This window comes from Aspergillus multicolor (genome assembly GCF_047715735.1).
Source record: "Aspergillus multicolor strain CBS 133.54 unplaced genomic scaffold BDW74scaffold_10, whole genome shotgun sequence".
Taxonomy (NCBI): Eukaryota; Fungi; Ascomycota; class Eurotiomycetes; order Eurotiales; family Aspergillaceae; genus Aspergillus; species Aspergillus multicolor.
This window is the reverse complement of record NW_027395961.1, coordinates 54,287-79,060: the sequence shown is the minus strand read 5'-3', so window position 1 is coordinate 79,060 and position 24,774 is coordinate 54,287. Positions and strand designations below refer to the sequence as shown.

The following is a 24,774-nucleotide window of genomic DNA, read 5'->3' as shown; positions in this document are numbered from 1 at the left end:
ACAAAGTGATTTTTCCCTCTCCTTCAGGAGAAAGGTCTCTGTGACCTAAGTATATGCTAATACTGAGTTTATGTGCTAGCGTCTAGCAACTTTCCATGATCGTCATACTCTCGGATATGTTGAATAGCTTTGCACCTCGCTCTCATTTTAGTCCAGTTCCTGGTAGCATTGAAGTCCCCACAACCCTAGCCATGCCATCTGCTCAGAGTCCATGTGCCCACAGGACCGATCTCTTCCTACCGGAGTTATATGTGTTGAATACTCAATTTCAGTTGCGATACCGTCCCTGATAGGTAACTGTCGCATGCGTTGGCGCCTCTGCTTGGTAGTAAAGATGTCTACTGACTCTTGCCGCCATGCTTCGACTTAGTGCGTTCGCGTTCACGCTTTGCGTAGATTTCCGCGGTGAAAGGGCTACAGACGGCGTGGTCAGCGTCATGAGGCCGCGAGTCAAATATCACCCCTCCATACACCATTAGGTAGAGAGGAGGACTTACTCCTCCCACTTCAAGGCAAACCAGTATAAAACAAACACCAACGCGGTAAGCAGGATACCCGCAACCTTGCCCTTATAAAGCGCAACGCCAAGGAAGTTTAGGGTGCTGCCCCAGTACATCGGAGAGCCGGTGACGTTGAACGGAAACCCGGTTACAGGTGCGTCCATCAGGATACCGAAATAATCTCCTAGGTAGGTGCCAGTAATGCCAAGGGCATACATGCTTGACAGAACGAGAACAGAGCCCACGGTAAAGAGAATGCCGCCGAGAATAGGTTGGTGCACTGGGGCATAGAAAGGCTGATCTCCGAGGGCCTGCTGGTAAATGTGGTCGCGTAGGATTCCAAGCGAGAAGATAGTGACGGCGAGGAAGTAGCAGCCATAGTAAGGGCTACCAAAGATACGGGTCAGGAAGTGGTTGCGGTACTCTACAGGTTGGCATATTAGAAGATGTGTCTGTCCGCTAGGTTGTCGCATTGGGGGATGTGTAGCTACCGGCGCGGGCGACAAAACTAGAGCCCGCCGAGAGCGGAGACATTAGTATAGTAGGTTGAAGACAAATAGACTGTATATAATCGGAGGGTATGCAAATCGCAGTCAGGAGGCGTTGTGTCATACTTACTTCCAGAATATCGGGTTGAATGCAATGGACAGCGCAGCATCTAGAAGGTCGGTGGTTGAGTATCACATGCTGGACGCGCATGGAACAACTGACGTACATTTTAATGAGACTTGGGAGAAATCAACATAGTCAGTAAGGGTGGCCATGTTTGCGAAAGTCTTCTCGACAAGAACTTGGGAGTCTAGAGCTGGAAGTCAACAAAGAAGGGTGGGAAGGCCAAGTAGTTGTCGTTGGAGACTCAGTGGAAAAGTAACGTCCGCATATGCAGCAGCCACGTGAGGCTACTAGGGTAGGTACCGTTCCATCACCGCTCTGCTCTCCGCCTGTCGTTCTCGTCCTCCATGCCCCCAACTGCCAGCTTTGAAGATAGACCCCAGACTTGTTTGTTTCCTTATCAATCACTTTGTCGGCAATGTACTCTCTTGCGGCCTCGCCTGTTCCCCTCACAGGCCATGAGAATTAGGCCCACTGCCACGCAAGTCATCTGGTGAGGATGGCCCTGAAACCTCTTGGTTATGTTCTGGCGGGCTTGGGCGGATTCATCGCCTGGGGGTTTGCTATCCAGTGGCTTCCTATACTCCGGTATCTGGGATATGCCTTGGTTCTAGGGGCATTGCTTTCGTTGACTGCTATATTGGGTCTCGTACTTCTTACGACACGGAACTTACCCTCTTCCAAATTCACCTGTCGCAAGACTCTTCCTGTCGCATTCATCGCACGCCAACACTGGAAGAAAGAGGCCCAAGGATACCAGAAGCGTGCCGAATATCATGCGGAGTCGCTCTACCCACATTCTTTCATAGTCTCCGAAGGCATCGACGAACTTCTCTCATACATCATCCGTGATTTCATCGCGTCGTGGCACGGCGGTATCAGCGCAAACCCCGCTTTTCCCAATGAGGTGGATAAGGTTATACGGACAGCAATTGGGAACCTACGCGATCGGCTACTGGCAGAGGACATTGTGTCCCTGCTCGTTTCCCGCATCTTTCCCATTCTAACCATGCACCTCAAGGAGTTTGACATTGCGGAGCGATCTGTGCGGGGAAGAAATTTGACTCGCAACGTCACTGAATCCGAAGAGTTAGATCTTGCTATCGCAAACAAGTACCGTGATGGTCATTTACATCCAGCCGCAGTTCTTTCTCTCTCCGACCAGAAGGTAGTGGAGCAGGAATACTTGCGCAAGATAACCGTTGGGTTACTGCCTCAATTGTTCCCTCCGAACGTCCTAAATAGTCGCATTGTCTCGGTACTCATTAGGGAAATCCTTTCGTGTGCTGTGCTCTTCCCTCTAGTCTCAGTAATCTCAGACCCGGACACCTGGAATCAGTTGATGGAAGCCTATGGCCGAAGCACTCTTCAGGATCGCAAAACAGTACGAAAGCTTCGGGCTGCCCTAGATGAGCATGCTTCTCCTGTCCCCAAGTCGAAGCGCGGCCACCCCCTCCCACGTCTTTCACCTAACGATTCAGAGCGAGCTTTCGAGCGGTTCGTCCGAACCATTCGACGTTGCAATAATCTATCTGATGCTCGACGATACAGGGCTCTTCTCGCTAGCCAGTTGAAACGGGAGTCGATGGTGGAAGGGCAAGACCTGGTTTACCTCAGACGACTCGAAACAGGCAAAAGGGTTCTGGATCAAAAAGTGGCCAAGCTTTCAGCTCCTATCAATCAAACGTCTCATGTTGCAGCCGCGGCTTCGCACTTTCGCCGTAAGAGCTCATCAGCGACTCAGGAAGCGTCTCTGATAGAGGTAATGCATGACGCTTCAGGTCTCTCGTATTTCATGGAATTTATGGACCGTCAGCATCTTATGTCCCTCGTGCAGTTCTGGATTGTGGTCGATGGGTTCCGTAATCCGCTTGAGGATGACTTTGGGGATGAGTCTTCTCCCAGCTCTAGGACATGGACTGCAGCGGACAGAAATGATATGGCCTTGATTAGTGCAACTTACCTCATGAAACCCGAACTAAAGGTTACGGAAGAATCCCGTCAAGCAGTAAAGGCCTTTTTGAGTGCCGGGAAGCGTGCCACTTCCGAACAATACCGCAGAGCCCGTACTGTGATATTGACCACGCAGTCTGCAGTATTGGAGGAGCTACAGGAAGTCCACTACCCCAAATTCAAGCAATCAGATCTGTACTGGAAATATCTTGCGTCTGATGACGTCTCGCATAGTAACGCCGCCATACCGTCGCCTTCGTCTCAGCAGAGCTCTATAGGCGCCTCTGAGATTCCAGAAAGACGCTCGCTCCCTCCGCTGATGAATCGAACAGCATCTCAACCTAGCCTTAAACCAAGGAAGGATTTACGAAGAGCTGCTATTTCAACCAGTGATATTTCGGGCTTGGGAAAACTCTTTGATGGCGAAGAGCCAGCCAGGCGTTCAATGGACTCCGAGCGTTCAGCGCCACTATTTGATGATGATTATGATACAGATCCCCTTGCCGCGTCTATCCAAAGTCTTGGACGAGATAATCCAAGTGGAGAGTCCGAGAGCAATGAGAAGAGAGTGATTGAAAACATGGAAGCGGCTCTGAATGACATTATCACAAATGCGCCGAAGAATGGGAGGATTGAGGACTTATCTCCTAGTGATATGAATCAAGGGTCACCGCGAAGCTCACTCGAATCTTCTCGCGTAGAAGCCAAGGGGGGTGATAGGATGAAACCCAGCATCGCTTCCCTGGGGCTCGTGGACGGGTCTTCACGCCGCGGGGTATTTGATGACGATCTTTTTCCCGAGCAGCAAAAATATCTTGAAGATGAATACGAAGAGCCAGAAGGTACAGATGGCAAGGACTCTGCGGACGAAATTCACGAAGCAGCGCCGGGGGATCTTGGCTTGACGGAAGCAATTCAGGCCCTCACGACAGCCATTGAGAAACTGGGGTCTCAAGAAGCAGTGGTCGACACGTTGACTCGAAAGGCAGAGCTTACTAACAATACAGCAGAGCTAAGGATCTTACGAAAGTCGAAAATCAGTATACAACGAGAACTCCACCGCAAAGAAATGCAACGTCAGCAGTATATGATCCAGGAAAGTGACAACAGCCTATATAACCGGTCAACCGTCCAAATAAAGTCCATCGTAGTGGGCAAGGAGGAGGACGGTCGAGAGTTTGCCATGTGTATGCTTGAAGTCCCCTTAATAGTCTACAGAATTTGTGGCTGATCGCTGTAGATGTTATCGAAGTACAAAGGGACGCTGGAGAGCAGATGCCCGCAGCATCCTGGGCAGTTGCGCGTCGTTACAGTGAGTTCCATGAACTTCACCATCAATTACGCATGCGGTACCCTTCTATTCGTAACTTAGAATTCCCACGACGGCGAATGGTCATGAAACTTCAAAAGGAGTTTTTGCAAAAGCGCCGTCTAGCTTTAGAGGCGTACCTTCAGCAACTGCTGCTTCTTCCTGAAGTATGCAGAAGTCGTGATTTGCGCGCGTTCCTTTCCCAGCGGGCAATCATTCCACGCAACGAGGCCCCGCGGGATGAAGAGACAAAGGACCTCGTGACTCGTATATACACCTCTGTTGCCGACGGCATGGATGATTTTCTGGGAAATTTTGGCGTACTGGACCAACTCTCTATCGCCGGGCAGAATCTCATCTCCGCAGCCACCAACCAACAACAACCCAACAGTGCAATACCAACTGACTCCGGGCTCGCGACCGAAGATGCTGTCACGACCGCCGAAGCTGAAGCGGAACTAAGCGCTTTTGAGGACCGCGAACTCGAACCCTTCATCAAGCCCATCTGTGATCTCTTCCTCGAGACTTTCGAGCTCAACAAGGGAAACAATTGGCTCCGCGGCCGCGCAGTGGTCGTCGTCCTTCACCAGCTGCTCGGCGGCACGATCGAGCGTAAAGTCCGTGAGGGCGCCCGTTCCCTGGTACAAGATGAACATCTCCTCCGCTATCTGACGCTGGCAAAGGATACGCTCTGGCCCTGCGGTGTTTTCCGAGAGAGCAAAGTGCGCACGGCTTCAGAACGTCTCAAGAGCCGAACAGAGGCTAGCCTAGTTCTTGCTACCCTTGTTCCAGAGCTGGTGGGCAATGTAGTCGGACGCGCAAACGCCCAAGCTGCAGCGAGGAGAATCTTTGCGACACTGAACAACCAACGTTTGAACGCACATTTGAACTTCACGCTCCTGGACGAAGTTGTCTTAGTCCTGTTTGGTGGTGAAAAGACCCCAGCTCGAATCCGACTGTAACAGGTGTCTATTTCATGAATATTAATCGAACGATAATGATTTTGCATGGCTATGACAATGGAAACGCCCTGCCTGTTTATTTCTGTACCTGTACATTAGATCATTAAGACGCAGGGGCCTATGTCTATGGCATACTGCATAAATACCATAATCAATCAACCCCATCTTCTTTTCCGCGTGGACAGTTCTCCGGGTAGTGAACTCATGGTGCCTGACATATACAAGGTACTTTTACCCATACCCGCAGAAGACAGTGAAGGCACTGGGGACTCCAATGTAATGACGCTTAGAGCGTTCATTGATATGCACCAAACCCGTTGCCTGGAGTGACTAGGGTGACCAGTTAGGATGATGGTACTCGCGGCTATTTAACATTTTACGGAGTACTAACTGTACTAAATATACTAAAATACTACCTATTAACTTCTAGAACCCACCAAATCTCCACGCTTTGAGGGCAAAATAGTGGATCGTATATGTGTGAAGTGCGGATCTCCCACGGCTTTTTACTCCGTAAGTCTTTGGGGGGAGGGGGGGGGGAAAGATTGGATCATAGCGTATTTATTGAATCGGTGATGTTAATGCTGAACAAAGCTGCATTTGAACGAACGTAGAAACCTTGACATTGGTCGGCCTTGCCTCGACTGAACCAATGGACAGACAAGAGCCACAATGCCAGGAGCTGGAGCTGAGATCAGGAACGAACAATTACCAGGTTACAGCGCGAAACCTTTGTACTCTTGACAAACAGCTTCTAAAGCCCGAAATCATTGAAGAACAATGCTCAGAAGAAGCAAGATCAGGGACGAATCATGTAGACTCATGATAGTCCCCTGTGGACCACTAGAAAAAACGAGATAGTAACGCTTCGCCGACGTAAGTTATGGGCGACTTGAAAAGCACTCTAGGCTTCTTCCTTTGCCTTCTTCTTGGACTTCTTGCCTGATGGCTGAGCGGGAGGGCCTTGCTTGGTCTGGTGGACAATCAGACGTGTCCAGCACTCTTCTTTGTCCCACTCGAAGCCAGCTAGGTAGGGCTTGTCCAGTTCGTCATCAGCCTGCCAAGTTCGGCTTGTTAGAATCCACAATTACTTGTCTGGTACATCGGGATTATCAAATACCTTCTTCTTGAATTGTTTGTAAATTGCGTCCAGCGCATCCTTGATTGTCACGCCCTTCAAGTTGCGTGCTGTTACCTCCAGCCCCAAAGGAAAATGGAGGTCGATCTTCTTCACTGGTGGAGTCACAAGGTGAAGTTTGAGGATGTCCTTGTCTTCAATTGTTGACGGTGAGGTGTTTAGCTTCCTATAAGAAGTCAATGATGTGAAATGATTGACAAGGTGAAGACGTACCATCCCGTCTTCTGTGTTTCGATGGGGAGTGTGATCTCAATACGTTTCTCCTCTATGTGACAACCGGTAATCAGCACCTCGAACATCGCCATGCGGTCAGGAACATTGAAGGGCTATTACCTAGTTCCTTGATGTTAAAAACACCTTCAGCCTGGGACGAGGTGCGCTTGTGAGCTTTCTTGTCAATCTTGTCCGCCTTTTCGGGTGCCTTTTCTTCCGCGGGTGATATCGACAGGCCACCGATGGCGGAATCGACTTTCTTGAGCTCGTTGTGCTCGGTGTGATCGGTGTGGTCCTCGACGAGAGACATTGCCGTAATCTAGCCTGGATTGTAGACGCTAAAGGGGCGCTATGTTAAACGGAGATCTAAGAATCAAGGTAAGAATTAGATTCCTGTGTTGACCACCAGATGGCTCTTCAAGGACACAGTATGGAAGACAGCTTCAGAATATATATGATGATCATGAAACACTGCGGGAATAACAGAAAGCTAACAATTGTGTGGTTGACACGGGAGAATGCAGGAGCCAAGGTTGGTCTTACCAGTCAGTAGTTGGATGCGAAGGAGGAAATCCTGACGGGACGAGAAGAGGGAGGAGAGGAGAAAGCGGAAATAAAAGGAAAGAATGGAAGGGCGAGAGCGAGAGCGAGAGGGGGCAGGAAAGAGGGGAAGGCAGGTGACCTGGATTGTGCCAGATTCTGGCTTCACCTCGTACACCACTTACCGTTCCTTTCAATAGTGATTACAAAAGTAGTACTACGACCTACATGAGCATTGGGACCGGGCAGGCAATACTGCAAGCTTACCTTTGGTAGAGAAAAGGATGCAAAAGATTTCTGGGAACAGGTGCAGAAGACACCCCAAGAGGAGCTCGAGAGGGAAAGCTTCAGATTATGACGATGGAATGGGATGCTGCGGAAGATCGGATGACAGAGCTGAGACGGCCTGTTTCCGAATTGACCTCGAACTATTGGTATGCCCAAGCCATCTCGAAAACAATGCCACTCGGAGGTGTACGACCCTGGTATGCCGTATGATGCCAGTGAGTGGTGATGAAAGAATCTCCGCACCTGTAGGCTGTCGCAGACACATCAGACGATGGTTCAACCCAGTCGGATGTTTCCCACGTCATCCCACCGGGGGCTATCTTTGTTCCATTCATGTTCAATTACACCTCAGTCAAGAAGCACTTTCTTCACCCTTTGCTGTGTGAGAATGCAGAGCAACGCAGAGCCAGCCAGGCAGATCTTGATCACACGAGCCTGACGTCGAAAGCTCTCCAGGCGAGGCCCACCAAAGCTAAGGCTGCACCCCGCATTTCCACCCGCTCCACTTGGTCGATGATCGATCCCGTGACCCGCGCGGTCTGGGTTCTGGACTCCGGAACTATGGCAGTAGTCTTTTGTCACGTAAATTTATATTGCTTTTGCGTCTGTTCAAAGTAACAGAGATGCCTCATCAAAAGCCCTGTTGTTAGTACTCTATTAGCTTCAGGAGAGTCGCGAGCGAGACCGGGGATAACCCTCTGCCCCGTCAGGCCAAACATGGTGTTCCGCGCATAGCACTTCAGATTGGCACCCTTATCTTTCCATGTGGACTGCATATTTGACCCAGGTACAAAATCGATCTCTGCCAACGGGTAATTTCTCATCGCAGGATTGGGACTGGAAGACAGCAAAGAATACACTCTACCTAAAGTGGGTAGGCGGTGAAAAGTACCCTCTGTGATACTGCCGGGTCCTAAGCGCGTTAATCTTGAGTTATCGGAGCGCCTTCTTTCCAAGGTTAAACTCCAAGGTTCTTGTCTGCTTTTCTAACAAACCAACGAGCAATATCCTTTTTCTCTCTACCACCTCAACACGTCGCAAACACACTTTTGCTACCTATCTTCGACGATCTTATTCGCACAATCCACACTCCTTGGCAGGATTTTAACCAGACTCCGAAAAAAAAGCTGTCAAGATGTCGGGGCTCTTTGGCTCCGCGGCCAACACCACGACAGCTGCAAGCAACACCACGGGGGACATTTCCAAGGACGTCGCTCTCAACTCTCCTCCTGAGGACAGTATTTCAGATCTCCGTTTCTCGCCAGCGAGTGATCATCTCGCCGTAGCGTCATGGGACAAGAAAGTTCGCATTTACGAGATCAATGAGCAAGGACAGAGCGAGGGAAAGGCTCTCTTTGAGCATGAGGCACCTGTTCTGAACTGTTGCTGGTCACCGGTAGGTCAATTGTTTTGTACCAGTTGATCGCTTCGTTCTGGCACTAACAGTGCACCTCAATCAGGACGGGACAAAGGTCGTCGGAGCTGGTGCAGACAAGGCTGCTCGTATGCTTGATCTCGCCGCCAACGCTACGGCGCCTATTCAGGTCGCTGCTCATGATGCCCCGATCAGATGCTGCCACATGATCCAGAATCCAGCTGGTGGTACGCCTCTTCTCGTGACGGGTTCCTGGGATAAGCAGGTCAAATATTGGGACTTGCGGCAGTCAGCACCCATTGCTTCAATAGAATGTCAGGAACGGGTTTACACCATGGACGTCAAGGACAAGCTGCTGGTGATTGGAACAGCGGATCGGTACATCAACATTGTTGATCTTAACAACCCCACGAAGTTTTACAAAACAATGCAGTCTCCTCTAAAATGGCAAACTCGAGTGGTCAGCTGCTTCGCAGACGCAAATGGTTTCGCTGTCGGAAGTATTGAAGGTCGCTGCGCTATCCAGTATGTGGAGGAAAAGGACTCAAGCTCAAACTTCAGTTTTAAATGTCATCGCGAAACGCCCCCCAATCAGCGCGATATCAACAACATCTACTCTGTCAATGCTATTTCCTTCCATCCTGTTCACGGTACCTTCAGTACAGCTGGTGCGGACGGAACCTTCCACTTCTGGGACAAGGATGCCAAACACCGTCTGAAGGGGTACCCCAGCGTCGGTGGGACAATCTCCAGTACGGCTTTCAACCGTTCTGGTAACATTTTTGCCTATGCCGTGAGCTACGACTGGAGTAAAGGATACTCAGCAAACACCCCACAGCTCCCGAACAAGGTCATGCTTCATCCAGTTGCGCAGGATGAAGTGAAGCCCAGGCAGAACGCTAGAAGACGATAAATGCATTGCTAAAGATGATTACCCCCGGTCATCGTTTGAGCCATTGATGGAAGAACCGGGTTGGATTATACTTAGGTCAAATATCAGTACTTAAGTCACTATCGTTGTTACGACACATCAAACAAACGCTCCACTTACCATGTGGAATTGAATGGCCCTTTGTTTCATCACTTTTTCATTGGGGGTTTTGCGTGTGTGGTCATAGTTTTCAATAATGCATTAGGAGCGGGTCTTTGCAATCAGCCCATGGCTGTGGCCCATTATTGACACTACAGATAAACTTTCTTTGTTATGACTTAAAGACTGGCCTGTTGCGAGTGGATTATTTCTACGTTGTCGTGTGTTTGGTGTGCTTAAGGGTCTTTGCTATAAGGTGGAGTAATTCATGTGAAAGTGTATAAAGTTGCATTGGTAGGATCCTCGTGCCATTTATATTATGTGCGCACTGTTTCTCACGCACACAGCCAACAGCACTGAAGCAAGGGATAAAGCAGATAAAGAGCGGCGGAAAGGGAGGGGAAAGAAAAGGAAAGAGAAGCCTGATGTGTTTGAAAACAAGAATTCAAGATTGGGAATATGTAAATGTTGAAGTTACCGCTCATAAATATAGTCTCGTTCTCGCGGTTTACTAAAATATCTAATTGAACTGTCTCGTAAATGGAAACAATCACGACGTTGGGAGCGTAACCTGCGCAACACCATCGGTAACCTTCTCAACACCTTGATCAGTATTCCCCTCTGACGTGACGTCAATCGACTCCGCGCCTCCCTTCGCTGTAGCCTCGACAGAAGCAGCACCACCGCCAGCGGCAGCGGCAGCGGCGGCAGCCTCTTTAGCCCTCTTCTCCTTCTTCTTAGCTTTTGCAGCGTCCTTAGCCGCCTTCTTTGCGGCCGCTTTGGCCGCTTCTTCTTCCTTCTTCTCCCTGTCGGCCTGCGAGCCGCCGAATTGTTCGCGCCACAAGTCGGCTTTCTTAGGGTCAATGCGCGAAAAGAGGTACTGTGCCTTGCCGATCTTGTGGCCGGGTTTCAACGATATAGGCTTCCAGCCATCCTTGATATCATCGAGTGAAGGGATGAGGGCAAAGGGAGCGTCCAGCTGTTCGTTGATGGCCCTGGAGGTGGTGGGCAGATAGGGGGCGAACACGCTGGCGAGAAGGTAGATGAGGTTGAGCACGGTACCGACAACAGCCGCGGCACGTTCGGGCTCGTTAGCTATAAGGGAGTTGTCCAGTCGGTTGGCCTGGATCAAGCCATTACCAGCCTCGGCGATCTTCATGGCGGTGCTCACACCCGCACGCAGGTGGGCGCCCTCCATTTCTTCGATGTACTGTCGGAGGAGACCAGTGACCTCGTCCAATGTGGGTTGGAAGCTTTCCGGGACGGTGAAGTCGGGAATGGTGGAACTGTAGGAGGCAGCGACAAGCTTAACGACTCGATTGACAAGATTGCCGAGCTTCGCCAGCAGCTCACTGTTGTTGCTTTCGACGAAGGACCTCCATTCGAACTGAGTGTCTCCTGTCTCTGGACGGTTTTTCAAGAGATAATAACGCCATACGTCTGACGCGACGCCAGTCTCTTTGGCGTTGTTACCAAAAACACCAATTCCACGAGACTTACTAAACTTGCCACCTTCGTAGTTCAGATACTCGGCGGTATTTAGATGGTGGAGCATAGTCCACTTGTCCTGGGTTCCCAATTGACAACCGGGAAAAATGACGCTGTGAAAGGGTACGTTGTCTTTGCCCAAGAACTGATAAAGCTGGACATCTTCAGGGTTGCGCCACCAAAGTTCCCAATCATCCGTATAATTCGCGGTAATTGACGGATACCCAATGCATGCCTCAAACCACACATAAAGGACCTTTTTATCAAACCCATCCAAGGGGACAGGGACACCCCATTTGAGATCTCGTGTGATACCACGATCCTTCAAACCCTCCCTTAGCCAATTCTCGGTGATATTGCGGGAGTTCTTGGGCCAGTCACCCTTCTCCATAGCAGGAAGAACGTACTTCTCGATCTCAGGCTGGAGCTTATCAAGCAGGAGATGGATGTGTTTCGTGTCTCGTTTCACCGGAGTAGCGCCGTCCAGCTTGCACTTCGGATTGATAAGGTCGAAAGGGTCGAGAAGATGACCGCACTTATCGCACTGGTCTCCGCGAGCGTCATCATAGTGACATCGCGGACACTCCCCCTCCACGTAACGATCAGCTAGAAAAGACCCATGGGTCTCGCAAAACGGCTGTTCAGCGGTCTTTTCCGCAAGGTATCCATTGTCATAGAGCCGTTTAAAAATGGCTTGGGAAATTTCGGTGTGCTTCTGTGTCGGAGTGCGACCAAAGTGATCAAATCCAATGCCGAACCATTCATACACTTCTTGATGAATTTTATTGTACTTTGCGCAGAGCTCCTCTGGCGTTACCTTCTCCTCCAATGCTTTTGTTTCTGTGGCAGTCCCATATTCATCAGTTCCGCAGATGAATAAAGTTGGATGTCCGCAAGTTTTATGATACCTAGAAGAGACGCGCATTAGCTTGAAATTGACTGTATATACTCCTATCTAACAGCGGATGACGAACCTGGCGAAAACATCGGCACTGAGGACGGAACCAATGATGTTTCCCAAGTGAGGTACGTTATTGACATAGGGCAAAGCACTTGTAACAAGGATATTGCGCTCGCCCTTCTTGGGCAAGATCTTTTGTTCTGTAGCCATGATGGTGATTGGGATGGCGGGGTTGTGGAGGGGCAAAGGATGGGGAGCTTTTTTCGGTGGTGGATGATTCATCGTCCTTTCCTGTCTGCGGCAGGGCGCAGGACTTAGGACACCAAACAACTCCACCACTCCGGTAGTTTCTCTCTTGGTTTCTTTGTTGTCCATTAAGACTGTCATCGTCTTTGAAGAGGCTACGATCTCTCAATCGCTGCTTGTTCAATTTCTCCATCTAGCAGCTCTTTTTTTTTGTTTTTTGTTTTTTTTTGTTTTTTTGTTTTTTTTTCACCACCAGCCGGTATGGACAGCAATCTACTGGAGAGCCTTCTCGATCTAGAGGAGGACTTTTACAAAGAAGGTTTCAACTTGGGAACTGCGGATGGTGCTGAGACTGGGTACACGGAGGGTAGTGTATTCGCCGTGGAAAAAGGATTCGAGAAGTTCATTGAACTAGGAAAACTTTATGGCAAAGCGTTGGTCTGGGCTCAGAGGCTTGCCGACATGGAACAACACACAAACGAGACATCCCCGAATCTAGAGTCACCTGTTGAACTACAAAGGGATGAGAGTTCTGTGATGCCATCTGTTTGCGCGGAAATGGCGCATTTCCCACACAGCTCTCGTCTTGCAAGGAACCTCGATACACTTCTTGAATTGGTTGATCCAGCATCACTCCCCATGCGGAACACAGAGGAGGCTGTGTCAGATGTAGATGAACGTCTGAAGGGTGCCCTCACTAAAGCCAAGCTCGTCCAGCGAGCTTTTGGAGAGCGCGAGGATGTTCCAGATATCTACCCTGATGCCAAAGGAGGTCAGGCTTTTGGTGACGGTACTGGTAGCATTGAGGATATCAGCTCCCTCAACATCAGGCATTAATTGGCTTCTTTATCGAAGTCAACCTAGCGATACATGTTATCACCCGCTTTTGAAAGCCGTTGACAACAAAACCCTGGCGGCAATTACACACCAAACAGGGCGACTAATCAGCTTAGTTTTGACAACAAGACCGTCTATCTAAGCAACTGTGGGAATGCTCACGCGCCTTTTGGTTGAGTTTCGGGTTCAGGGATGTCTCCACCTCGTGCTCTATACATATGTCCACAACGTCCGGGCTTGCAGAAAAATCGGCAAGGATGTACTGCACCTTTTGGAGTGGATGGCAATATTCCGTCACCCCGGCCATGAGCGTAAGACACACAAGCCTTGTGAAATTCGCGCTGGTAGTCAGAATGCAGTAGATACTAGAATTTATGGGACAGCAACAGACCGCTAAGGGCCATCTATACCGACCAATGTTAGTTTGAAGGAACGCCAGGGAGCCGAGACGGGTATATATTGCTTTACAGCTGGTCAACTGAATCGGAGCAGTCCGAGATTGAATAGAGCTCCAGTGGTTGTGTGCTTGACCTTAGTTTGGCGTTGTCTCGTGGGTTTCTGGGCTATCTCATGCAATTTTTGGTTGTGATAGTGTCAGATATTGAAGTTCAATGAGTGGAGGCCCACACAATCAGGCTTAAAACTAGCTCGTAATTATCTGCTTAACTCTATACTGGTAAATGACTTACGGTAGATGTATCGTTGTCTTGGACTTTCAACTCCGCGCACTTGGTAGACTGTATTATATAAAGTCAATTTTGCCGTCGCATGTCCTGTACAAAACCAGTGTTGTCTGAGAATTGGTAAGGGGGATGTTATGCTGGCGCTGAGGTACCTAGATAGGTAGTTTAGACTACCCCACCCCTTTGATTGAAAAGATTTTTTCCAGGTCCCAGCTTGTTCACTACTAGGCAGTAGTTGTCAGTTGACCGCTTGTTTAATTTAGCAAGCAATGGACCGTGATTGTATGCTGGGTCTGGAAACTTGCTTGGAATGAGAGTAGTAGTCACGCAGTAGCACCCCTAGGAACTAGTCTGGAGTTTGGCTGGCTTTGTCTTTAATTGTAACACCTCCAAAATTTCTGTGACCCTGGCCTGCTTGTATAAGAAAAGAATATTTTATTGCTCGAGTTGGTATCTATACAGTATCAAGCACGCCAGAGGGCACGAGCCACGTGAAAGTTGTCTTTTGTCCCGACCCGCACGATAAGATTAAAACTTCCAGGGCAGCAACGTCAGCGAAAAGGGTCATTTCGTTGACAACTCTTGGAACCAGCCTCACGGCCCCTAGTCGCTCTCACCTCACACGGCTCGATGCTTCAGTACTAGGTCCAGTCATCTCTGTACCTCCCGCCTCCTCCAGGTTTGACTCGTACCTGGAGGCAGTCAGACCCAGACCGACATCGCGTTGTTGAGCCCACCACCAGCTTCCACCTTCCTTACTGTACTGGGCGTGTCTTACCATCTGCGTCCTCCTCGCTCGGCCTCATGTGGCTCTTTCGAGTATTTTCCTCGGCTCTTTTCCTGACCGTCACTGTTTCCTCTATCCCGCTGGCGTTTGACGTGGGTGGAAAGACATGCGGTTTGGCATTTTCGCTCTCCCTTGCGACATTCTACTTCATTTTCTCCGTCCTAAAACTTGCTACTCCTGAACGATCCTGGTTTCGCTCCTCTCTTATTGTTCTGATCAGCTCAGTGCAATGGCTTATTATTCCGATTCTCCTTATCTGGTCGCTCAACCGGTTCTCCGTCGACACCGATAATAGTACCTCATGGGTGGAACGGACCTTCAGCGGAAAGCGTGCACAAGACTCGTCTATTCAAGGCTGGATTTTTGGCCGTGATGGGCTACTGGAGTCTGTAGCCATTGGCAACTGGGATAAACTCCTGCGATGGTCGACTCCGGTGTTTCAGCTTGCAGAAGGGTTTTGCAGTTTGCTAGTCATTCAGGCCGCGGGCCAGATTACCCGATGGCTTGTGAATCGAGGTGGACGGAGTGATAGCTGGATGGTATGTCAATTCCAAGTCTGCATACCGTGTCACTGAAAGCTCACCAATCTTTTCGCTATAGATTGGCCTTCTTGTCCTTTCGGCCTCTGTTATATCAAGCTCAGTATACTTCCTTTGGCGCGTACTTCAGTTCCCTGAGATTTCCAACGTCGATGCCGCTCTAATAGGCGTGACTGTGACATGCGCTGTGATCCTGTGCGCTTGGGGGATTGGAAGTGGCCGTGGCAATCCAGTTGAGAGCTCTCTTCTGTTTGCTTATGTTGTGCTGTGCATCTACCAGATATTCACCGACTATCAACCCTCGTATCCAGTGGAACAGCCAGTCCAATCACCTTCTCAAGCAGGAGATTTCCCTCCGCTTCCTCCTATTATCATGGCATCATACACTACTTTGATGCACGCCTTATCCCTACTGCCTTCTATCATACACGCTACTTTCAACATGATCACTGCTGTTTTCAGTGCAGTAACACCATCTGTGTTGATCTCACTCACTTACCGTATTTTTGTGCTGTATGCGTCTACTCGAATTATACCTGCAGTTCGTGAAGCTGGGGCTCGCGCGCTTTCACAGGAAGCGTCCCTAGATGACTCGGATGCTGCTGGTCAGCTCTTGGGCTTCCTGAGCTATTTTTCTCCTTCTATCCTCATTTCTGTTTACACTAGCCTCCTCATGCAACATTTTGCAACAACCTCACAAGCCATGGGCGGTAGTGGGCAGTGGTGGAGTACGCAGGGCGCTGGGGGCGGCAACCTCTGGCGCTGGGTCAATTTGGCTAGCATTTTAGCCCTGTACGCTGTCGAGCTATGGCTCGGGGCCGCTGATGACCTAGATACAGGGCTGGCCGGTCATTGGAAGACGGACTGAGCAGTTTGAGTGACCCCGTGCACCATATGACACAGGCTCGTTCTGTTTCTTGGACTGAGCTCTATCATAGCCATTCTCCGCTTGACTTTTCTCGTCTTGTCGGATTGCCCTTGTCGCCGATAGCCCCTTGACGAACGCTATTACCTCTGGACTGGGCGTTTACATGCTTTGGAGAAACGGTGGCACCATTTCCAGAAACTCCAGAGCACACAACTGCCACCCCAGGCCGAAAGTATGAGCTCACCGGCCAAGGCCCTCGCTTTCACCATACATCCGAAAGCACACCAAGCCGCCCGTTTCTCATCCTCAATCTTGCATGAAGAATAAGCCCTATATGATTGTACAATGGGCACTATTGACGCAATTCCTATGTAAGGTGTCCGGAGAATCAAACTCCTTTTCTGAAGTTTTATTCTCAACAAAGTCGTTACAAGGCTCTTTGCTCCTATACACTCGCCGACGCCTGCCTTTTTCGAGCGTGAAGACGGATGACTTCAATTTGCGTTATGCCACTCTTTTATCTGACATCTATTACGACTTATAGATGTCCGCCTGCTGCCTGCAATCTTTTTTCTTGTCAATATACCCCAAACAACTTTTGACTTTACTTCACCTCTATCCATCATAATTGCCCCTATATCGTAATCTTTAGGCCTATTATACTCTTTCGCACTATACACATCGCGTCGCAATTCGGTAGGTTGTCTCAATGAGTCTACTTAATCGGTTTCATACCTGCAGTATCCGAAGAGACATAACCTGCCCTTAATACGAGAATCCTATAAGCATCCGCTGCCCAGCTTCTCATCGAGGTAGAGATACAGTACATCGAACAAGTTAAATCCACAGGTGCACTTTCTCCATAAACGTATAGCTTGTATGACATCAGTAGATCAGCCTGGGGACTACGAAACACAATTATGCCACATAACGGTTCTGATAGGGTTCTAGATACCCAAGAACCATCGTATTGAGCAATCAAGAGACATTCATGGATGCAACTCACCTGAAGTCTGAGCGCTTTCGTCATTATATATCAATATAGCAGGTTGATGCCATTTAAGTAGCAAAGATACTCAGAATGGCTCCAGGGTAATAACAATTGTACAAGATACTAACCAGCGGCGCGTATCAACGGCGCGTATCAACGGCGCGTATCAACGTCAAAGCATGCGAAGTCTTCTAATAGCGTCTCCAGGGCGAAGAAAAAATGAAGAAACAAATAACCATCAATAATAATGCAGTATTTTAAGTGATATTTCGTTGATATGAACAAAGAAGAGAAATAATGAGAAAGGGAATAATGATTTCATGACCAAGCCAGCGCCGGATGAAAACAAGCGCACACCTGTGTGAGCCCAGCTAAAAGGATTTAAAAGTTTGCAACCGTCCGCGAGCGAGTAGTCTCATCCCTTCAGCCAAAAAACATGGGCGAAGCGAGGCATTCCCTATGCTGCAGGTGCCCAGGTGACCAAGGGCTACAGGAGCACCCCGCACAGTCACTTTGCTTTTTGTGACACCTCCACCTGGCGTGTTTCAAAAGCAGAACCCAGCATTTTTACACCAAAGGAAAGAACCAGGACCGGGCTCTTTTTTGTACCATCATTCACTGGTATAATAACGGAAGCAATAATGGTTGATATGAGATAGTGTGGGAAAACGCCGTCGGTAAGGGTTGATCATCGTCGAATCGGAACGCCCCCGGTAACAGGGGGTGGGCTTACAGCTTCATCCTCCTCCTTGTTCTCTGCTGCGTCAGGCGCATTGTCAGACTCATCCACGCTTCTGCCGCGGTGAAGGAAACTCCCCTCCTTTATGGGGCTGCGGCTTTGGAATCCCACAGAACCCGGGTGGCTGCTGATACTGCCAGGAATATGCTGTCCTCCCTGAGCACTGATGCTCCCGCCATTGCCCGCGGTATTCGCACCGGGGGAGGTAGCGGTTAGATGAGGAATGTTTTCGGGAACTGGGTGCTGTGAGCCGATGTTGGTCACACCAACATCAGATGCCTTTCCAGCTTTGCTCAAGGCATAGTCGCCCGAATCGAAATATTTCCGCTCCTAGATAATAGAGCATGCGCATTAGCGAGGTGAAGAGGCGTGAGGTTACTGATAACTGCATACCTTGAGCTTGTTTTGGAGTAGGTCTTTCTTGTTGGGCATTTTGCCGTAGAGACGCAACAAACGCTGCTCATCTGGACTCAATTTCTATAGATCACGGTCAGGCCCAGCTCAATAACGATATATGAATGAGAATCAGCGAGGCCTACACTGGTATCGATCTTGTTTTGCTGATGAGGGTTCATTTTGAATGATTCGCCACAAATATCACGATTCAAGAAGAGGATACTGGAGACGACGATGGTGGAAGGATCAAAGAGAGTCGTCTGTTATTGTTGAACGTATCGAGCGGAAGGTTGGACGAGGTAATGTTAGGTGTCGTCAGAGGACCCCACCATATGGCGGGGAAGGGGAGATGATGGTGGTAGTTTCAGACTCAGAGAAGTAGGGTGAGTTGTAACTGGGAAAGACAAGGGTGTCTCGGGGGGGGGGGGGGCAAAGAAGAAGAGTTGAAAAGGAGCTCAGCAGTGAATAAAGGTTAATGGAAGAAGAAGTTAGGTACTGAAGAAGTAATAGAAGTTGAAGTCTAAAGGGCGGTCTCATACTTGGGCCTGGTAGGTAGCCTGGTTATTATCTCATGGTGTGCCTTACCGTAACTGGCTAGGCCCGCGGATCTGGTATATTTGCCGAAATTCCAGAGTAAATTACTATGGTACCCATCACAAGTATCGATAACCGAAGAGGAGCCTTTTGACTTTGATTGGGAATTGATAAAGTGTATCCCGATGAAGAGGAAAGGTATCAAATGCAAGTGCCTCGTAGTATACGGAGTGTCTTGGGGACTACTAAAAGGCCCAGGGGCGGCTCCCAGTAATTCGGGATACATGGCTTAGCCGTCTTGAGTTTAGACTGGTTTGTCACCAACCTGGCCGAGATCGCCGTCTCTTGGGCGATAAACCCATTTCCCTCCGATCTATAACTCGAGAGACGAGTGCCATTGGAGTATCTAAATTTGAGGACGATAATTTCAAGCCTGGCGTACAATATATGCTAGAAACAACACAGTTGTGTTGTTACCTTGGCAACTACCATCAGACTCATCTTAAACCCTGCTAAAAAAACGGTACCTTATCCGCCCTATAGACTTTTTTTTTTCTTGGCTTCAAAGGTAGATACCCAATGCCTATCTTTCAATAAAACTTGTTGACAGGAGTGACAGGTCCATCATGGGTGAAAGAGCACCCGTCACCATTGTGGTTGAACACCTGGACCCCGAATTGGGCACCTGGTCTGCCCTGGAATATGGTTGCATTGCTCGAGAGTCCCATGCAGCAGGCAGCAAATTTCTCTTGAGTTCGGTTCCGACATCTTTGCAGATGCCAGCCGATCTGGCTGCTACCGAAGGGCTTCAGGTCGAGCATCGCAGTATTGAAGAGGTTTTCGCAGACCGGAGATCCAAGGTCTGCCTATTGGACCCTTCTGCTAAGGTTGAGTTAAATCCAGCCGATGGGGACACTTTCGAGGTTTTCCTTTTTGGGGGAATTCTGGGTGCGGTCACTTCCTGCACTGTGAAATTATGTTTCTGTTTAGCTGACTGCGACTGTGGTGCACAGGCGATGACCCTCCCCGGGGTAGGTTAGAGTCAAAGACTTGCAGGATTGTGCTAGACTGACGAGCTGAAACCAGACCGTACCTCTGAACTGAGGAAGAAGGGCTATGAAGGGAGAAGGCTTGGGCCCGTGCAGATGACAACCGATACTGCCGTACGGGTCACCCGCATGGTCGTTCATAACAGAAGTATTTCGCCAGACATCATGCAGCCACATCATCAGTTACTGACTTCTACCAGTTCCTCTAGAAGAGATCCAGTACATCGACCATCCAGAGATCATAATCAATGAGCATGAGCGGACTGAAATGCCTTTCCGCTACGTAAAAGACAGCGATGGCAATCCCATCATGCCTAAGGTAGGTCGCTGTAGCCCCGTCACCCACATTAACTTGATATGCTGACTGGTATAGGGCATGGTGGATCTAATCAAAAAGGATGCCGAGAAAAGTATTGAGGATCTTTTTTAATCAGTCATGCAGCAGCATAGACCAGATGTGTGAATACAATGATGAAATATCATGGAGAGGAAGAGAATACTCCATACACTGAATACAAACAACAATAAGAACTTTGAATAGGTTTCTTCACATTTTGTCCCTTATTGAGCCTTCAATGTGGCAGGTCAATCAGCCCTGACGCCCCTGTACACTAAAAATACAGCTTGGCTACTGGAAGTGGAACCAGAACAGGTAAGGCTTGGTAATCAACTTACAAATGGCCACGCTGCCTTTCACTCAGTTTCACCATTATTGTCACATTCCTGACCATCATCTTGCTTCTTTACGGGGTATTTCTCACTATTAGACTACCTTTGTATCTTTCTCGAGTCTTCTCTTTCTTTGGCCTTATCTTGCGTTCTCTCAATCTCTAGTTCCGCTGACAGTCGATACTATCAATCTTGCAACACCCACAAGGTGCGGCTTCTGGTCCAGTGCGGCATTCAGCTAATATCACTACCATCTTCAATGAGTTCATGAAGCGTTAATACCACTTGAGTTTTCTTGCCAACTGCCTAACTCACGTTGGCAATCTTTAACCCATAGAATGGCCCCTTGGTCGTTCGGGCAACTTTCCTGGCGGACACGCTGCTCACATTTCTCCTTACATATTCCGTTATGGGCATTATCCTTATCACTGCTACTCCTTCTTGGTCCCTTCGTTGCGTCAGCGCAGTCTGCAGCTGATTACTATGTGAATTCATTGCCTGGGGCCCCGGAGGGCCCGCTGCTGAAGATGCATGCTGGGTAAGCTTCACCGACTCAGCCCTGTGCCTGTACACGACTAATCTTCTTCTGCGTCAAAAGACATATCGAGGTAGATCCGGACCACAACGGACACCTGTTCTTCTGGCATTACCAGAACCGGCATATCGCAAATCGTCAGCGAACGGTAATTTGGCTCAATGGAGGCCCCGGCTGCAGTTCGATGGATGGCGCGCTGATGGAAATTGGCCCCTATCGTTTGAAGGACAACCAAACACTGGAATATAACGAAGGATCTTGGGACGAATTCGCCAACCTCCTTTTTGTCGACCAGCCAATTGGGACCGGGTTCAGCTACGCGAACACCAACAGTTATCTCCATGAACTAGACGAAATGGCTGCTCAATTTATCACTTTTTTGGAGAAATGGTTCAACGTGTTTCCGGAATACCAAAGAGATGATGTACGGCCTTCGTCGAACTTCCTGATTCCCTTAATACTGACTTCTATGACCTTGATAGATCTACCTCGCTGGTGAATCCTACGCCGGCCAATATATCCCGTACATCGCAAAAGCTATTCAAGACCGGAACAATGGCGTTAAGGAGAACCAAGCTGCGCCTTGGAACTTACGCGGTCTTCTGATTGGCAATGGTTGGATATCTCCAGCGGAACAATATCCGGCTTACTTGAGCTTTGCCTATGAACAAGGTCTGGTTGAAGAAGGTAGCAAGCTCGGTAAAGAACTCGAAGTTCTGCTCTCTGTTTGCAGGTCAAAGATGGAAACTGGACCCAAAGTTTCCATAATGTCCTGCGAGACTGTTTTGAACCAGTTACTTGACAAGACTTTGGATTCGGACAATCAGTGCGTCAACATGTATGATATTCGGCTACGGGACCGTTCTTGCGGTACAACTTGGCCGCCAGACTTGGCTGATGTGAAGCCATACTTACAAACCTATGATGTGATTCAAGCTTTGAATATCAACCCGGACAAACAGACAGGGTGGGATGAATGTGACGGCAATGTGGGCTTTGCCTTTCGTCCGCAGAAGTCTAAGCCTTCTGTCAAATTGCTACCCAGCTTGCTCGAGTCCGGTATCGAAATCCTCCTCTTCAGTGGCGATCAAGACCTGATTTGCAATCATATGGGAACAGAGCAGCTCATTAACAGCATGAAATGGGCGGGGGGAACTGGCTTTGAAACTTCGCCAGGAGTATGGGCTCCACGACACGATTGGACCTTTGAGAATGAGCCGGCTGGTTATTACCAGCATGCAAGAAACCTGACATATGTTCTCTTCTACAATGCCAGTCACATGGTTCCATTTGACCTTCCCCGCCGCACAAGGGATATGGTGGACCGTTTCATGAATGTAGACATCGCTAGCATTGGCGGTGCACCGGCAGATTCGCGCATCGATGGTGAACCTCTTCCTCAAACTTCTGTAGGCGGTCAGCCAAACAGCACAGTGCACCAAGAGGAAGAGCAACAGAAAATCAAGGAAACCGAGTGGAATGCCTACACGAAGTCCGGGGAAGCGGTTCTCGTTGTGGTTATTATTGGTGTCCTGGTCTGGGGTTTCTTTATCTGGCGTAACCGTCGGCGACACAGCGGCTACAGTGGCATTTCTATCAAGTCCCCAAGGTCGACCTCTGTACTGGGAAGATTCCAGAACAAGCGCAGCAATGCAGACGTGGAAGCCGGCGATTTTGATGAGGCTGAACTAGATGACCTACACTCGCCGGGCTTGGATCGAGAAAATTATGTCGTTGGAGAAGAGAATGATGACGAACGGCATCAACAGGATCATAACCAAGGACCACCGTCACGATCGGAGAGCCCGTAGCATAACTCATATTCGGTTTTCCCCTTTTGGATGTCTATAGTGATTTTGCTACCTCATTTATTGCGCGTGCCCTGATTCAAGTAAAGTGCGCAAGAGATCAACTCTAATTAGAATTGAGACTTATGTTAACCTGTCTTTTTCGTAGACTTGATGCATTCAGATCATTCTCTATCAGTAGACTACATACATACTTTATATAATCAGTACATGATCGCACAGAACAGCTATCCGTCCACTCCGGTTGAGTAGAACAGTTCATTATTTTAGAGTCCACACATTTATACTTCCATCATCCGCCGTAGTGACTAGCACCTCCTCTTTGATATCATCACGACCCCGGTCAGCCCGTGTCGCCCACGAAACATGGTTGATCTCGTATATCCCATGCGCACCATCCATGATTGCAACAATATTCCATTCGGTAGATGGGCGTAGCGCACTTGCTCCACCAGTAGAATTGGGTGATTCTGCACTGGCATCTATGGGCTGAGATTCAACATCGGATGAGACACTGAATCGCTCCTCGTAGACAACTATGCGCCCGTCAGCACCGACAGACGCCAATAAACCCGTCCGTCGACTCCAAGCAATGGCGTAGATTGAAAGCTCATGCGCATGAGGAAGAACAGCATCCTCCTCCCACATTTCATCCGTGCCAGATGGCCGGATGATACTTGGGATCGCACTGGCTTCGGGGGCGTTCATTTGCGCCCTAGGTTGTCGTCGCCAAATGCGAACAGACCGATCATGCGAGCAAGACGCAAGGCGTGGCCCTGATAAAATATGCCATTTTTCCCACTCCTCCTTCAACCTAGATCCATCCTCCGAATATGACAAGAACGGCATATTCTCGACATTCTCCCAATCAATACCCCAAACCGTACCCCCGTGACCCCTGATACAGGCAACTTGCCCCCAGTCATCGATATCCTCACGCCAGATACGGATCGTATCATCATAGCTACCGCTAGCAAGACATTCCTCTGTGGGATGCCAAGCAACACACTTGACGTCTCCCTCATGCTCCTGCATCACAGCCACAGTCTCGAAATTGTTGTCTCCATCATCGAGGTCCTCCCAAATCCAAATCGATTTATCCCGTGAGCAGGTGGCAAGAAGCATCCCGGATGCAGACCATGAGACAGACTTGACTTCGCTATCGTGTCCGTCGAGGAGAACAGCGAAGCGCCACTCTTCGTCTTCGTCTTGCACGACATCTTCATCGCCTCCAAGCCGCGCAGCGTTGCCGTCGTTGTGAATTGAGGTTGCCGATTCCCCGTAGTTATCCCATCGTCTCCAAATGCCTACGGTTGCGTCGAAGCTTCCCGTCGCGAGGACGCTTTCGCCGGAGACATTCGGCTTCCAGGCGCAGGTACGAACACTTCGCTTATGGCCGCCAGAGATCGTAGAGAGAAGACGAAAGTTGATTAAAGAGTAAACGCGAACCGTCTTATCGGAGCTGCATGTTGCGACAAGGGGGAGTGACGGGTGTGGTGCTGTGAGCCACGTGCGTTCGAGGGATGGCGGGGTTAGGTCGGAAACGAGGGCGAGAGCAAGCTTCGGAGGGGTTTGGACAGTGAGGGGCGCCGTCATAATGGATGGTTTGATCTGGATCTATTTGACTGACTCGTTCAGTGGTGACTGTTGTAAATGCTAGATTTCCAGAAGAATTGATGGTGGAGAGAACTGGAGAGAGTGGGGGGTTGTAGTCGGGATGCTCCGCGGAAGTAGGAGGGAACAATAGCTGGATATGAACTTGGATTCCTGATAGAGTGCACATA

At 49.3% G+C, this 24,774-nt stretch overlaps 11 protein-coding genes across 11 annotated transcripts; 6 read left to right on the top strand and 5 right to left on the bottom strand.

Annotated features, from left to right (window-relative positions):
* Positions 1–9: 9 nt before the first annotated feature.
* Positions 10–1,380, bottom strand: BDW74DRAFT_11785 (bifunctional phosphatidyl-N-methylethanolamine N-methyltransferase/phosphatidyl-N-dimethylethanolamine N-methyltransferase). The gene is made up of 5 exons (XM_073721941.1): positions 1,216–1,380; positions 1,119–1,158; positions 992–1,008; positions 498–924; positions 10–414 (listed from the first exon to the last, which is right to left on the bottom strand). Exons 1-5 carry the CDS (start codon positions 1,262–1,264, stop codon positions 339–341), a joined length of 609 nt encoding a protein of 202 aa, XP_073584429.1. The 5' UTR covers positions 1,265–1,380; the 3' UTR covers positions 10–338.
* rgsC (putative intermediate filament protein (Mdm1)) lies at positions 1,293–5,742 on the top strand. Its single transcript, XM_073721976.1, has 2 exons — positions 1,293–4,252; positions 4,306–5,742. Exons 1-2 carry the CDS (start codon positions 1,612–1,614, stop codon positions 5,334–5,336), a joined length of 3,672 nt encoding a protein of 1,223 aa, XP_073584428.1. The 5' UTR covers positions 1,293–1,611; the 3' UTR covers positions 5,337–5,742.
* Positions 5,743–6,240: 498 nt separating this feature from the next.
* BDW74DRAFT_177407 (uncharacterized protein) lies at positions 6,241–6,997 on the bottom strand (the record flags this gene model as incomplete). Its single annotated transcript, XM_073728886.1, has 4 exons — positions 6,241–6,393; positions 6,457–6,640; positions 6,688–6,739; positions 6,808–6,997. 4 exons carry the CDS (start codon positions 6,995–6,997, stop codon positions 6,241–6,243), a joined length of 579 nt encoding a protein of 192 aa, XP_073584427.1.
* Positions 6,998–8,392: 1,395 nt separating this feature from the next.
* Positions 8,393–10,137, top strand: sonA (putative nuclear pore complex protein (SonA)). The gene is made up of 2 exons (XM_073721932.1): positions 8,393–8,911; positions 8,976–10,137. The coding sequence occupies exons 1-2, from the start codon at positions 8,651–8,653 to the stop codon at positions 9,801–9,803; spliced, it is 1,089 nt and encodes a 362-aa protein (XP_073584426.1). The 5' UTR covers positions 8,393–8,650; the 3' UTR covers positions 9,804–10,137.
* On the bottom strand, positions 10,137–12,557 carry BDW74DRAFT_11717 (methionine--tRNA ligase MES1). Its single transcript, XM_073721930.1, has 2 exons — positions 12,383–12,557; positions 10,137–12,316 (listed from the first exon to the last, which is right to left on the bottom strand). Exons 1-2 carry the CDS (start codon positions 12,517–12,519, stop codon positions 10,471–10,473), a joined length of 1,983 nt encoding a protein of 660 aa, XP_073584425.1. The 5' UTR covers positions 12,520–12,557; the 3' UTR covers positions 10,137–10,470.
* Positions 12,558–12,774: 217 nt separating this feature from the next.
* Positions 12,775–14,074, top strand: BDW74DRAFT_151827 (Yae1 family protein). The gene has a single exon (XM_073724262.1). It carries the CDS (start codon positions 12,817–12,819, stop codon positions 13,390–13,392), a length of 576 nt encoding a protein of 191 aa, XP_073584424.1. The 5' UTR covers positions 12,775–12,816; the 3' UTR covers positions 13,393–14,074.
* Positions 14,075–14,740: 666 nt separating this feature from the next.
* Positions 14,741–16,427, top strand: BDW74DRAFT_11705 (ICE2 family protein). The gene is made up of 2 exons (XM_073721928.1): positions 14,741–15,401; positions 15,463–16,427. Exons 1-2 carry the CDS (start codon positions 14,880–14,882, stop codon positions 16,267–16,269), a joined length of 1,329 nt encoding a protein of 442 aa, XP_073584423.1. The 5' UTR covers positions 14,741–14,879; the 3' UTR covers positions 16,270–16,427.
* Positions 16,428–17,388: 961 nt separating this feature from the next.
* On the bottom strand, positions 17,389–18,824 carry BDW74DRAFT_151824 (endosulfine family protein). The gene is made up of 3 exons (XM_073724261.1): positions 18,539–18,824; positions 18,393–18,476; positions 17,389–18,329 (listed from the first exon to the last, which is right to left on the bottom strand). The coding sequence occupies exons 1-3, from the start codon at positions 18,572–18,574 to the stop codon at positions 17,949–17,951; spliced, it is 501 nt and encodes a 166-aa protein (XP_073584422.1). The 5' UTR covers positions 18,575–18,824; the 3' UTR covers positions 17,389–17,948.
* A 495-nt stretch (positions 18,825–19,319) lies between these two features.
* On the top strand, positions 19,320–20,504 carry BDW74DRAFT_151821 (SAM-dependent methyltransferase). Its single transcript, XM_073724260.1, has 6 exons — positions 19,320–19,497; positions 19,549–19,877; positions 19,943–19,960; positions 20,016–20,126; positions 20,179–20,297; positions 20,352–20,504. Exons 2-6 carry the CDS (start codon positions 19,556–19,558, stop codon positions 20,406–20,408), a joined length of 627 nt encoding a protein of 208 aa, XP_073584421.1. The 5' UTR covers positions 19,320–19,497; positions 19,549–19,555; the 3' UTR covers positions 20,409–20,504.
* A 201-nt stretch (positions 20,505–20,705) lies between these two features.
* On the top strand, positions 20,706–23,121 carry kexA (serine-type carboxypeptidase kexA). The gene is made up of 3 exons (XM_073724259.1): positions 20,706–21,185; positions 21,246–21,606; positions 21,665–23,121. The coding sequence occupies exons 1-3, from the start codon at positions 20,986–20,988 to the stop codon at positions 22,991–22,993; spliced, it is 1,890 nt and encodes a 629-aa protein (XP_073584420.1). The 5' UTR covers positions 20,706–20,985; the 3' UTR covers positions 22,994–23,121.
* Positions 23,122–23,125: 4 nt separating this feature from the next.
* cia1 (iron-sulfur cluster assembly protein CIA1) lies at positions 23,126–24,772 on the bottom strand. The gene has a single exon (XM_073721925.1). The coding sequence runs from the start codon at positions 24,584–24,586 to the stop codon at positions 23,252–23,254; it is 1,335 nt and encodes a 444-aa protein (XP_073584419.1). The 5' UTR covers positions 24,587–24,772; the 3' UTR covers positions 23,126–23,251.
* Between the last annotated feature and the right edge of the window lie 2 nt (positions 24,773–24,774).

Bases quoted from the DNA above. Each gene is read 5' to 3' on its own strand.
- sonA (XM_073721932.1), top strand. From the start codon at position 8,651: ATGTCGGGGCTCTTTGGCTCCGCGGCCAACACCACGACAGCTGCAAGC. The intron at 8,912-8,975 runs GTAGGTCAATTG...CACCTCAATCAG, and splicing joins TGAACTGTTGCTGGTCACCG to GACGGGACAAAGGTCGTCGG.
- kexA (XM_073724259.1), top strand. From the start codon at position 20,986: ATGGCCCCTTGGTCGTTCGGGCAACTTTCCTGGCGGACACGCTGCTCA. The intron at 21,186-21,245 runs GTAAGCTTCACC...CTGCGTCAAAAG, and splicing joins CTGCTGAAGATGCATGCTGG to ACATATCGAGGTAGATCCGG. The intron at 21,607-21,664 runs GTACGGCCTTCG...TGACCTTGATAG, and splicing joins CGGAATACCAAAGAGATGAT to ATCTACCTCGCTGGTGAATC.
- cia1 (XM_073721925.1), bottom strand. From the start codon at position 24,586: ATGACGGCGCCCCTCACTGTCCAAACCCCTCCGAAGCTTGCTCTCGCC.
- BDW74DRAFT_151827 (XM_073724262.1), top strand. From the start codon at position 12,817: ATGGACAGCAATCTACTGGAGAGCCTTCTCGATCTAGAGGAGGACTTT.
- rgsC (XM_073721976.1), top strand. From the start codon at position 1,612: ATGGCCCTGAAACCTCTTGGTTATGTTCTGGCGGGCTTGGGCGGATTC. The intron at 4,253-4,305 runs GTATGCTTGAAG...TGATCGCTGTAG, and splicing joins CGGTCGAGAGTTTGCCATGT to ATGTTATCGAAGTACAAAGG.
- BDW74DRAFT_151821 (XM_073724260.1), top strand. From the start codon at position 19,556: ATGGGTGAAAGAGCACCCGTCACCATTGTGGTTGAACACCTGGACCCC. The intron at 20,127-20,178 runs GTATTTCGCCAG...GACTTCTACCAG, and splicing joins CATGGTCGTTCATAACAGAA to TTCCTCTAGAAGAGATCCAG. The intron at 20,298-20,351 runs GTAGGTCGCTGT...TGACTGGTATAG, and splicing joins GCAATCCCATCATGCCTAAG to GGCATGGTGGATCTAATCAA.
- BDW74DRAFT_11717 (XM_073721930.1), bottom strand. From the start codon at position 12,519: ATGGCTACAGAACAAAAGATCTTGCCCAAGAAGGGCGAGCGCAATATC. The intron at 12,317-12,382 runs GTTCGTCATCCG...CGTCTCTTCTAG, and splicing joins AGTGCCGATGTTTTCGCCAG to GTATCATAAAACTTGCGGAC.
- BDW74DRAFT_11705 (XM_073721928.1), top strand. From the start codon at position 14,880: ATGTGGCTCTTTCGAGTATTTTCCTCGGCTCTTTTCCTGACCGTCACT. The intron at 15,402-15,462 runs GTATGTCAATTC...TTTTCGCTATAG, and splicing joins GACGGAGTGATAGCTGGATG to ATTGGCCTTCTTGTCCTTTC.
- BDW74DRAFT_151824 (XM_073724261.1), bottom strand. From the start codon at position 18,574: ATGAACCCTCATCAGCAAAACAAGATCGATACCAGT. The intron at 18,477-18,538 runs GTAGGCCTCGCT...CGTGATCTATAG, and splicing joins AAAACAAGATCGATACCAGT to AAATTGAGTCCAGATGAGCA. The intron at 18,330-18,392 runs GTATGCAGTTAT...TCTATTATCTAG, and splicing joins TACTCCAAAACAAGCTCAAG to GAGCGGAAATATTTCGATTC.
- BDW74DRAFT_11785 (XM_073721941.1), bottom strand. From the start codon at position 1,264: ATGGCCACCCTTACTGACTATGTTGATTTCTCCCAAGTCTCATTAAAA. The intron at 1,159-1,215 runs GTACGTCAGTTG...CCGACCTTCTAG, and splicing joins CTCCCAAGTCTCATTAAAAT to ATGCTGCGCTGTCCATTGCA. The intron at 415-497 runs GTAAGTCCTCCT...CGCCGTCTGTAG, and splicing joins TTTGCCTTGAAGTGGGAGGA to CCCTTTCACCGCGGAAATCT.